At 42.2% G+C, this 12,749-nt stretch overlaps 1 protein-coding gene across 1 annotated transcript in view; it reads right to left on the bottom strand.

Moving 5' to 3' along the window:
- Positions 1–614: 614 nt before the first annotated feature.
- The window catches only part of LOC126212600 (ankyrin-3-like), a 33,029-nt gene continuing 20,894 nt past the window's right edge, over positions 615–12,749 (bottom strand). The window contains exons 3-4 of the mRNA XM_049940028.1: positions 9,316–9,453; positions 615–1,104 (exon numbers count right to left, since the gene is read on the bottom strand). Coding sequence (XP_049795985.1) covers positions 615–1,104; positions 9,316–9,453 — 628 coding nt within the window. The remainder of the gene's footprint in view (positions 1,105–9,315; positions 9,454–12,749) is intronic.

The raw sequence follows: 12,749 nt of genomic DNA, 5'->3' as shown, positions 1-12,749 counted from the left end.
GTAGAGCACCTGCCCACAAAAGGCAAAAATCCTGAGTTCAAGTCTCAGTCCGGCACACAGTTTTGTATGACAGTAGTTTGAGTATCGTGTAGTTTACACTGGTGCAACATAGCACCATGTATGCTGCCAGCATATAGTTTCCAGTAATCAGGTAATGTCGGGGACTGGTTCGAACAACAGACGTTAATGCAACTGCATGATGTGCTAGACAATCAACACTATTGTGCCATTAGTGTCTTCAAAGAGAATGGATGTTCACGTTTCGAAATGCAGGCAGTCATGATGGGTACTGTCTGTATCCTTGTAAGTAACTTGAATATGTTGTATACAATGAGACAGAGGTGGTGTTTATTAATAATGGAGTGTTTTTCAATTGTTGAGATTTTGAAAAATCTATCGTGAAGTATTTTACAGACTGAATCCTCAAAATAATGGTTCCTCATGTTAGTTTACAGCTATCTCTGATTGTTGCAGTTGTCATGTGTTACCAGAGTAGTGATATGCAGCACGAAATGTTAGGTATAAATGAGTGAACAAAAGATCATTTTTTTGTATTCTTTATTTATGACTAAGACATATGGTATAACTAATTATGTTTTGTGTAATGCTGTACATCAGCGTTGTTGCAGCATTTCCACCAGCTGCTGCTCGTTCTGCATGGCGAGGTCCAGAGGGGTCCTCCCCCTGCCATCCCTGGCCACACTGTCAGCTCCCACCTGCAGCAGTTCAACCGCCACCTCTGTCTGGCCCCACCTTGCCGCCAAGTGTAGTGGCGTAAGCCCCAAGTCATCTCTGCCATTTGGGTCAGCAGATGCATCCAGCAGCATCTGCATCAGAGCCGTGTGGCCATTTGCTGCAGCGAAGTGTAGGGGCGTTGTCTGCCTGCTGCCCCTGGTGTCGACCTCCACACCGGCCCCTATGAGGCAGCTGGCTGCCCCCACATGGCCCCAGACTGCTGCCCAGTGCAGGGCAGTCCGGCTGTACCACGCTCTGTCCCTCGCCCCCACGTCCGCTCCTGCCACCAGCAACCTGCACAGCTGCTCTACCGCCCCCTCCTTGGCTGCTTCTATCAGCCTCCTCCCTCTCTCTGCTTCGGAAAGCAACCTGCACAAAATATCAACATTCTTACACTCTGCTATAAACACTCAGACACCAAATGAAAAAACCATCACAGACGTACAACTGTGAGCAGTCCTGAATACACTTCTGCTTAACGACAAGTTACAAATCTAGAAATCTCCCCTCTACGATACAGCTCTATCAGCGTATCGCAGACAGATACTTACCAGTAGCCCACAATATAAATCTGCAGCCACTTCCCATTAAAAATTGGTTCACTCCGTCTCATTACTAAAAGAGCTATAACTTTCTCTTAATTCACTCCAAAGGGTCACCTCATTTGACCTCTGAATCCTGTTGGTAACCAATGGTTGACCTCCACAGGAATACAACTCTAACACTACCTTCTGTTGGCAGCAATCCCTTCTGATACTTAGGAAGAAAACACAAGTAACTAATCACATTTCTAAGTACTGAAATACAATGTCATCACCTGTCAACAAAACGTAGGTGTCAACACTGACAACATTATTGAAAGCGACAGCAGTGAATATTGGATCTATTACTGGGTTTATGTATTAGTCTACATCTATGTCTTCATCAAAACATTTCCCATTACATGTTATACATTTATTCCAGTGTGTGTACCAGTTACTGAAGCAATTCTGGAATTTTCTATGAGATAACCCCTACCTCTCGGGGATGTGTTTCGAATATGATTCGTGTATGAAAAAGACAGGCCTTTAAGGTTTGTCTTAATTTTTTGGAACAAAATTTCACACAGGATGATCGTGGTGCCAAGGGCATGACTACAGTATGGTTTGTAGCCAAACATGCAAGAACACGCAGTGAATTGTAAGCAGGTGCATTATCACAATGCAGAGATGTTTGTTCCACAACAAATCTGGAGGTTTTTTTTTCTTCAGGCCACTGGCGATGAGTTTTAAAGTTCCACTGCTTGCTGACCATTTCACCTTATGACAGGAAGTCATGGTGCACTAAACTGTTGAAATCTAAGAACACTGTGAGAAACATGAGATTCACTTTTGACCATTCTTGGCCATCTGGAATATTGTCACAGACGATTGATTGTTAGCTCAAACATTATATCGTGAAACTTACTTCGTCTTCTTTTATGAACCTTTTCGTAATCATCATCTTCGAAACGTGTATCAGTTGTAAAGACTAGTTTTACTGATGGTAGACTCACCAAAAGCAGTATGTAATATTTCTAAAACCTTGATGCATTTCATTCCATTCTTGTAACAACATGTAATACAAATGCACTAGCCGCTTTTACATTAAATAATCACCACTACTACTAACACACCAATAACCTTTCCAACATCTGACAACATACTAAATATTCTATATGCCTGGTGTACACATACTTTTGAGACAAGTTTACCAACACGACAAAAAAGTCATGCAAATGAGTTGTAGAACACGCAAAACAAGTTTTCCGTCACTTTTGAGCACAACTCTTGTCACAAGAATTGTCACGTTTCAATGCATCCCATCAAAGGAAAGCCTTAAATTCTCCAGTATACGTGCAGTGCTTTTTGTTTAATATCATATCAGATGGAATATATATGCCAATTTTGGAGGAAGTTGTAGACAAACACACACATTCAGTGGAACAGGCATTCGGTTTTATATTTGTAACATATACGGGAGCCCTGACTTGATTCCTGTACCCATGTTAATGTAATTTACTCCATAATGTTGCATTTCAGGAGTGGGCAGTCTGCTGCATTGCGATAGTGTCAACTCATTTACATAGAAGTAAACACTGCCAGGATGTGTCTCCACACTGGGTCACTGCTGATTTAAAACATGCGCTGTGGTACAGCACTTTGAAAGAGCGCACAGAAGCATCTCATGACGTAGGTGGGTAGGCAGAGTGGGCACTCACTGGCTCGTTCACTCACTTCACTGACAGACAACACTGCATCATGAACAAAAGATAGTCAGGCTAGGCTGCACCACTGTAAGTGACCTTTCAACTGTTTACTTGCCTGCACTGTAGAACTAGCACAAACTGCCAAGTCTATATGCGAGTCTTTTGTGCTTCAGTATTCTTCGAATGCAGATATGTACACCAATGAGAAGTCAGACATGCTAATTTTATATCGAGGATGTCAAAGAAATTCTGTTGAAACAGGAATGTCTTCTTTTCATCATTTTCCATTGCGCCAGAGCCTTGCACGAATAATTAGGTCACTGGTGCGAACAGAGATCTCCAGCATCACACAGAGGACAAGGACAAAGACTGGCTGACAGAGCACTTTAAGACGCTGTTCCAGCTACGACGTCTGTCAGTTCACACAGTAGCATGAGACGTACCGCTAGGAATGTGGGAGATGAGTGTCATTTGCATCCCCACATTCACATAAATGCCATCTCTACCGTCAGTACATCAGGAACAGTTGAGGACATTATTTTGAACATAGCATACAATTGTATCTATCTGATCTGCAGTGCCTGCACACGACACTGAAAATCCAGGCTGGCTTGGTCAGGTACAATAATAACGACCCTGAATTGTGACTGTATGGTGTGGTATGATAGGAAATTACATAGTGGGACCTTACTTCATCAAAGGGGGGAGGTTAAATGGAAGTACGTATGGACATGTTCTTACAAACATTCTGCCCATTCTTCCAGACGAAGTACCACTGGATAACTGACAGTGTATGTGGTTTGAATACGACCATTGCCCAGACTTCTCCTGCTGTAAAGCAACCACCAAATGAAAAGTTTCCTGACTGCTGGGCAGGATGGAATGCTGCAGCACATCGGCAGGCAAGCTACCCTGATTTCACTCCTCTATTACTTTCTATGGAGAGCACTGAAATATGCAGTCTGTAGTGAACTGCAACTATGTCAGATGATATGAGCCGTTGAACCGCCATACCATGCAACTGCATATCATCCAACGCACCTTCTGTTCATCTATTTCTCAAACAGCAATTCCACATGTGGCCTGAGGTGGATGGTCCACAACTTTAGTACATACTTAAATTTAAAACTGCATTTTGTTAAGAAAAGGATTTAGTTTGTGGATGACAAGTCATCAGTTACTTTGAACAAAACATTTAACTTATTTAAGGTTTGTCTCTGTTTATAATGGCAAGTAGTTTCTAATTTCGACCTGACAGTATGTGTTTCACCATTAACAAGCACTTGTGTGCCTTCAGGCGAAGACAGATGAAGTATTACACAGATCTGATTAAAGTTGTGGGATACTGATGTCCACATATACAAATGGTGGTAGTATCATGCACTCAAGGTATAAAAGGGCTGTGCATTGGTCGGGCTGTCACTTTTACTCAGGTGACTCGCATGCAAAGATTGCCGTCTCAATGGCTGCACGACGGGAATAAGCAGACTTTGATTGCAGAATGGCAGTCAGAGCTAGACTAGGATTGTTGATATTTTTAAGAATATGGAGTATCCAATACAAGGATATTTATTAAAATGTTGATATCGACTCTTGATATATTGAAACACCTGTGTGTATCGATGGACAAAATATTGGGGCACTCCTGCCTATAAAAATATCGGCTACACGTTGAAAATATACTGCTGGTTTTCGAGCTGTAGAAGTATCTGTTTATTATTACATATTCTGTACATCAACAAGGTAGCAACCTGTCCATCTCCTTTTAGAGCGAGAACTGAAACGAAATGTTGGATGTTCACGCATGCCAATAAACACTTTGCTAAAAGTGGTAACTCCACGCAAGTGGCACAATGAAAGGCGTCTGATGGGTCAATCATTCGGTTTTGACGCATATATAGGATTTGTCTGATACACTTAATGTCGCCTTCCCTGTTTTTTCATTTCCGCAAATGCCAGCGACCTAGCAGCTGTAGTGTCAAAATTGCATGGTGAATCTAAACATTTGCAGTTACTGTTGGTTGCGCTGGCCACCAATTATGTCAGCATTTCCCCTCACACGTCTGTGCCCACTGCAACTACCATTCTCGACATTTACATTTTTGTTGTTCATTTTCAGCAACTGTTTTTAAAGAATATTGATTCAAAGAAATAGCACACTAGTTGCCACAAAAATTGTGTTTTAATGCCACTGGTGTTCTGTTTCTTATCAGTCTTGTTACTCCATTCAAACCACCACCCCCAGTGCAATTTAAATTGTTCTGTGCCACATATACTTGCTTTACAGTGTCAAACAGAAAGATCGGAAATTATGAAAGCTCAAAATGTAGTAGGATGCCTTCACACAGTTAAAGTAAAATTATGTCCTACTACAATTTTAAAAAATACTTCAAATATTTTTGGAAAATTGTGAAAAAATATACTATAAAATTGAAATATCAGCAGTCGATATTGCTGTTTTGATATCGATACAATGATATATATCAGTGTCACATTTTCCAAAAGTATATCAATATTTTTTGGAGAAAATAATGATATATTTTCATTTCATCAACTAAGCTAGATGCATAGGAAGTTCCATTTTGGAAACATTCGAACATCCACAGTGTCAAGGGGAGAGGAGGAGATTAGTGTTTAACGTCCCGTCGACAACGAGGTCATTAGAGACTGAGCGCAAGCTCGGGTTAGGGAAGGACGGGGAAGGAAATCGGCCGTGCCCTTTGAAAGGAACCATCCCGGCATTTGCCTGAAAGGATTTAGGGAAATCACGGAAAACCTAAATCAGGATGGCCGGAGACGGGACACAGTGTCAAGAGTGTGCCAAAAATACCAAATTTCAGGCACGGCCTCTCATCACTGAGAACACAGTGACCTACTGCCTTCACTTAATGACCGAGTGCTGTGGCATTTGCCTAGAGTCATCAGTGCTAACTGACAACCAACACTGTGTGAAATAACCCCAGAAATCAATGTGGGACATTATGAAGAACACATATATTAGGACAGTGTGGCAAAATTTGGCCCTAATGGGCAATAATAACAAGACCGACGTGAGTGCCTTTGACAACAGTGCAACATCGCCTGCATTGCCTCTCTGGGGTTGGTGGCTGTATCAGCTGGACACTAGATGACTGGAAAACTGTGGGCTGCTCAGATTAGTCCAGAGTTCAGTTGGTAAGAACTGATGGTAGGGTTTGAGTGAGGCGCATATCCCAGGAAGCCATGGACTCAGGTTGTCAACGAGGCACGATGCAAGCTGGTGCTGGCTCTATAGTGGTGAGGGCTGTGTTTATATAGAATGCACTGGTCCTCTGGTTGAACTGAACTGAACATTGTCTGGGAATCCATATGTTCGGGTACTTAGGGGAGGCCATCTGGAGCAATTCATACACACTTCATTTGCCCAAACAATGATGGGATGTTTGTGACTGGCATTGCACCATGTCACTGGGCCACAAGTATTTGCGACTGGTTTGAAGAACATTCTGGACAACTCAAGCGGATGATTTGGCCACCCAGATAACCTGACATGAATGTCATGGAATATTTATGGGACATAATCGAGACGTCAGTGGCAACACTTTCGCAATTATAGAGGGCTGTAGCGGCAGCACAGCTATTTCTGCAGGCGACTTCTGACGACTTGCCGAGTTCCTGCCATGTCTAGGTCCACCACAATTCAGGAGGTATCCCATGACTTTTTGTCACATCAGTGTATTATCATTGACAGTACTGCAGTGGCTGTGTTGTTACGAAGACCAACACAATGTTCGTTTGTTAATTTGTGCATGTCCAAAGAAAAATGCACTGCAGCAGCTGCAGCCATTATGAAATGCGTGAAATGCTTTTGCAGATGGGAGTATGACAGCCTTCAAGTTCATAAGAGGATGTTGGCAGTGACAATTCATGCCGGACCTGGACTCTACCCCCGATTTCCCGCTTTACGCGAGTGCTCGCCTTAACCACTTTCGCTATCCGTGCACAACTTGTGGCCAGACCCACACTTTCAAAATGTCATCATTCGTGCATCACTAACTGTACTCATACACACATCAATTTCTGTACTGGGGAGGACACTGATTGAAAGACATTGCCTGATGTGGTGAGATAAAACAATGAGGCAGTGCCTGTATTGTTGATCAATTATTTCGTTCATAACAGATGTAGCTGTCGCAATGCCTGCTCCTTGAGACATGCATGCATGTCCGAACGAGCATCTCATCATTCTTCTTAAAAAGTTCGGAGACTTGAGCAAGAAGAAGGAAGGTAATCGACTCTTAGCATATATATGCTGTCCAGGGAACAGTCCGATCCATGAAGCTGTCAGGTATTGGTTAGGCATTGGTTGCACCATGACTGTCACTGGGTAACAGCAAATTCCAGACAGTTACTGGAATGACAATTAATAGCAGCCAGCAGTAGTATAACATATTGGCTGAGAATTGTTTTGTCAGTTACTGGGGAATACGCTGCTCACAGTTGCTCACTGGATTTGCTGATATTTCACTGAAACACCACAATGCTAGCTCTAAATGTTGATATTTTCTCATGGAAGTTTGCATGCGGCACCAGACATGAGTAGGACACAGCCTGACGTCTCTGCACTAAGAGTTTCATCCACAAGCCTACGAAGAGCAACTGGCCACTCATCTCGTTAAACCCTTGCCATGTACTGCCACTGATGATTCCAATGGAGCTTCTTGTTACTCTCAATCTTAGCCTCTTCAATAATTTTAGTGTAAAATCCAGTAGTAGCTATGAGTAACTTTCACTATTAGTGTTTAAGCTGGGCTTCACTCCTGTGGAGTCAGGGTTGTTATTCTGGTGTCGCTATTTTACCAGTAGCCCACAGTGATTCTGTGGAGCGAGTGAAGAGGCTGTTCACCACGTAAGAAGTTATATGTATCGAATGTTCGCACATTTATTGGGCTATGCAGGTGGGCATGGCACACAGGCAGATTGTGTTTCCGTCAATGGCAGCTGAGAATTGATATATATGCGACAAACGTACCAATATATGACTATGAACAGGTGTTTCCGTATACTGAACTAGGAGAAAACAACGAAATCAACAAGGGAATCTGATGGGGTTCTGGGCAGTGGAACACAGAGAACTTAACACAGTTTTAGTGGCCAGAGCAATGGAACCCTTGCTTCATTAACAGAATAACCAAATTGGATAACAATAGGAAGCCGTGGGACCCACTGCAAGTAGATCCACACATTGCTCATATCTACGGCTGACCATTCTAGATAATTGAGTTATGAAATCCTTGAATCTCTGTATAGGTGGGAGCAATGAATTTTCTTATGTCAATTCATATATTTCACATGCCATTTAAGTTACAACATATGCATTGCACCCCCTTTCCCACTTGAAAGTTGGGACACACTATTCCATAACGTCTTGCTGCATTCTTCTCTGATCAGTTTCAAATGGCATGCTGAATAGTCACACTGTTGGTGGTCCTATGCCCGTGCAGGTACATTGAGCACGTTCAAGTTAAGAAGGAATTGCAATGTCAATCTAGTCCCAATGAATGCTTCTTTTAAACCTTCCAATTCACTGTCAGAGAAATTTTTGTTATACAGCCAACTGTCTATGACCGCTACCGTCGGTCGCTTATTTCCAATAACAGGGAATAGTTACGTGAAAGCAAGCAAGAGCGGGAAAACGGGCATAAGAGAACTACAGCTATAGTATGAGCATTGCTTCTGACCAACAGCTTGTTAAAACGTCGCTTTTGCTCAATTCCTGGTCTGCCTATAAAAACCACACTCCTTTAGAACAAATTATCCCTCCTTAAAGGTGTGTGATACAACGATTTGTATCACTGGAAAATTCAGCCTCTAGATGTATGTGTGTTCCATGCCTATAAAATGTACTATCGCACTATATAGGAGATTGATCTCTGAACCTCACGGAAACATTTTTCTGTTACCCTCCTGTTGAAGATGGTGAGTCATTAGCAGTTAAAATTTTTTCCATCAGAAATGTTAACACTTTCAAATGAGTGAAAGACATCCTGTGACCTTGCACTTAAAGAGGTTTCTTGTGAGAATACATTCATGTGACATGTAAGTTTCGTTGAATGTCAGTGCACTGAAACCTTGTCTTCTCACCAACTTCTTTTAGAACTAATTTTTAAGGTACATCAACACCATAAAGAGCCCCAGCCGCATTAAACACACCAATTAAATGAAGAAGTAATTTTTGCTCATAGCTCTAAGCTCAGCTTCATTGAAAATTTAAAAAAATTTAAATTAGATCTTTTCAGTGTAACATTTGGTTGATGCGGCACTGAGAGTTACTGTGAATGTACAAGTCGTGCATTGGCAGTGATGGTACTCACCGCAGGTGGGAGACAGCCGCGTCGTCAGGTGGCAGGGGAGTGTGGCGGGCAGCTGCAGCAGGAGTGCGGCCGTGGTTGTTGAGCGGCCGAGTGCCGGGGTTGGTGCTGGTGGGCCTGCAGTCTGCGGCGGCCGGCGTGCTGAAAACAAGAGGCACTGCGTCGGCGGGTGTGCGCACAGGGGATTGTGGGGGATTGGGGGGCAGAAGGCCGCTTACTGCAGCCAGGGGCCTGTCCACAGTGGCAACACGACACACGCTGCCTGTGACGCTGGTGGGGCACCTGAGTTCAACAGCCCACTGTTCTGTCAGTTTACACACTGGTTTTCCCAAGTTCCTCCGTAACAGCAGCTAAGTGTACCAAACCAAAAATTGTTCATAAAGAACAAACCAAAGGTAAATGTAAGGGCCCAGTATTCCTGAACTGACAGGATTATTGAACAGGGCATTGCAAATATGCCGCTAAAGCAATACTCAAACTAGCTCATTTATCAGAGACTGAACTGTAACAGGCACACGTAACAAACATTAAGACAGCAGGGAAGGTATTTCAGATAAGGCATGAGAGAATGGAGCTAAGCCAGTGGAAACTTTCACTCATTAAAAAGTCATCATAACATTTAAATTTTGTCCACTAAATAGTGTTGATAGACACAAGGAAACAACACACTTGACTCAGTAGGCCCATACTAAACATCAGACTACAATGCTGAATGAGTACGAGGAAGATCAGTAATGAGGACAACGTAAATATGTTACCGACATCTGGTAAGAGGCTGCCACTGAATCAGAATTAAAAGTTTAAATTTGTCACTGTATTCAGTGTAAACATATTTACATGTTTTTGAAGGAAAAACACCTACACAAGCTAAGATAATTGATTTCTGTGATTGCTCCAGGAATCATGATTCCACGAATGAAGTAAAATTAGTGAACAGCATCCTCAACTGCACGTTTATTTATTGAAGATATGACTGGTTCCTGCCTTTACTGTTTGACCATTTTCAAACAATGCTGTGTAGAGATAAAATTTAAAAATTTTCATTTACAAAGGGCACACACACACACACACACGCACTCTCACAGAATCATTCAGTAACAAGTCATGCACACACGACTGCTATTGCCAGTCGCTGTGTCTACAGTCTCTCGAGAATCAGAGCCAAACCACTCCTCACACCTCCCTGCCTCTTGGCAGCTGCTAGGCTAATGGCAAGAAGTGGTGGCAGCACAGACTGCAAGCGAGGGGACAGGTGGGGAAGGGAGAAGCAGAAAGAATGAGGGAGGGAAGTGGTGCACGTACTCAGCTGCCCCCTGCCAGTGACTGCTTGGCACCTCAGTAAACAAACCATTTCATCTACTGGGACAAAAACAACATATTTCCTGTGTTTATTTTTTTTTTCCAAATTTCCCTTATTCCCTGACATGTTTGAAATTCCCTGACTTCCACAGCTTGTGGCAACTCTGCACTGACAGTATTCCAAGTGACTAAACGTAGTCGTTATGGAGGACTATGTACTGCCACATGATACGGGTGGTATCTATGCCTGTGCAGAATATGTGTCATGCTTTCATTCGAGGAATTCCCATCCGTCACCATTTGACGAATACTTGCACGAGGCTTTATTGCAGGGATCACTACAACAACTACATCTGTTGCTTCACGTGTGAGGCCCCTGCTCCAGAACCACGTTCATGGACAGAACTGTCCTGTCACACGAAGCCTTCTGACAATACTTGTGGAGATGTGCCATATTTGTGGCATTCTCTGTACAGTAACATGTCAACGATTTCATCATTTTTGAATACCATGTCAAATGCCTAGAACAGATTGACAGGTAAATTAATACCACGATTACAACCGACACCAATCACAGTGTACAGTACACCAGTGCCATGTACCTGTACATACTTTCACAAAGAACAACCTGCATCACAGTGAGCCATTCCCACATACAGCGCTGATTGCAGCCCATTGCTGTACGCAGCTGCAGAGGCAAAGGGTTGACCTGGACACTAACGAGGCAGCTTACACTGGCAGGTACTGTTCCACAATCTGTACGTAGATGAATACGACATGTATGAGGGACACTTATGTAGATATCAATGGTTGTGGCAGAAACAACCCTTATTACTGCCTTAGGCCCTCATGATAGCAATGTGTGTGTACATTTTGCAGCTTGCACTACAGCAGTAGCAGTTAGAAAGCCAAGTACTGACAAATTTATTTGTGCACTGTTATACAGTTATTAAATTTAATAGTTTTGGCAGTGTTTCATGCTGTTTGAGGCGAAATAATGATTTAATAAACTTTTGGAATCATTCACTGTGTGTTTTTTAGAGTTTTCTGTGTGTAAGTTGTTTAGTAAATTTCGTACATTAGTTTTCACCTGACGTTTATTGTTTCTAGTGAAATACATCATTAAAATCTTCAGTTGCTGTTAACTTCGTTTAGTGTTCCAGTAGCCTTTTGAATTTTTTGGTTTTAGCTAGTAATTTTGTGAAGTTTTGTTGGTATTGGTATTACCTGTTGTGTAGTAGTATTTATACAAGTAGTTGCTTTCTTAGTAGGCAGAGAATTTCGAGACCTTTATTGCTAGTTCTATAAATAATTCTAGTGGTGTAACTGAACTTTGGTAATGTAGCCATATAGTTTTTCAGTAATTTTAAAATTTTACCATGAGTGAGGAGTGTGGGTTCTGTCAGAGGTTTGTGAATAGTGGGTTACGGTATGGGATTTGTTTGAAGTATTTTCATCGGGGGGAATGCAGTGGTGAAGCCAGTGGTTATTTTAGTGAGATCCTCTCCTGGGAATGCAGAATCTGTAGTAGAAATAAGTTGATAGAGGAGCAGTTACAACACGCAAAGGAGGAACTAGATAGGTTGAGGCGGGTGAAGGGTAGTGGGGGAATGGGAACTGGCAATTGGCAAGAAGGCAGCTAGGAAGAGGAGGTATTCAGACAGTTTTACTTTGCGTATATGCAATAGATTTGACCAACTGTCAGAGTTGAGTGGTGAGGAGAGGAGCCTTGTGTAGCTGTAGATTTAGGGAACATGCAGCAGTCCTCAGCAATTAGGAGGCCTAGGTTAGTCACAAAGTCATTTATTTTTATCTGTTATTACTTTTATGTTGTAATTTCATGTACTGACACGTTCCATGGCCTTTGAGATTTGCTCCTCAATTTGGTCCTACAGAACTTTATGTGTAAATAAAAAAATTAAAAAATGAATGTAAGAACATGCATGTCAATCACATCATGATTACGAGCAACGTGCGGGAAGTACAATAACAGCGCATTTCGTTCATTTCATGCAGCAACTTTATGTTTCAATTTCTCAGAATATAATTTATGTATTGCATTGCAACCAATGCCATTATTATTGTGATTGCTCTTGTTACCGATTGTGTATGGAATAATATGGAGTGTCCACTAAAAA

Source organism: Schistocerca nitens, chromosome 11 (genome assembly GCF_023898315.1).
Source record: "Schistocerca nitens isolate TAMUIC-IGC-003100 chromosome 11, iqSchNite1.1, whole genome shotgun sequence".
NCBI classification, from domain to species: domain Eukaryota; kingdom Metazoa; phylum Arthropoda; class Insecta; order Orthoptera; family Acrididae; genus Schistocerca; species Schistocerca nitens.
The sequence above is the reverse complement of the archived record's forward strand: the minus strand, read 5'-3'. Positions and strand labels throughout refer to the sequence as shown.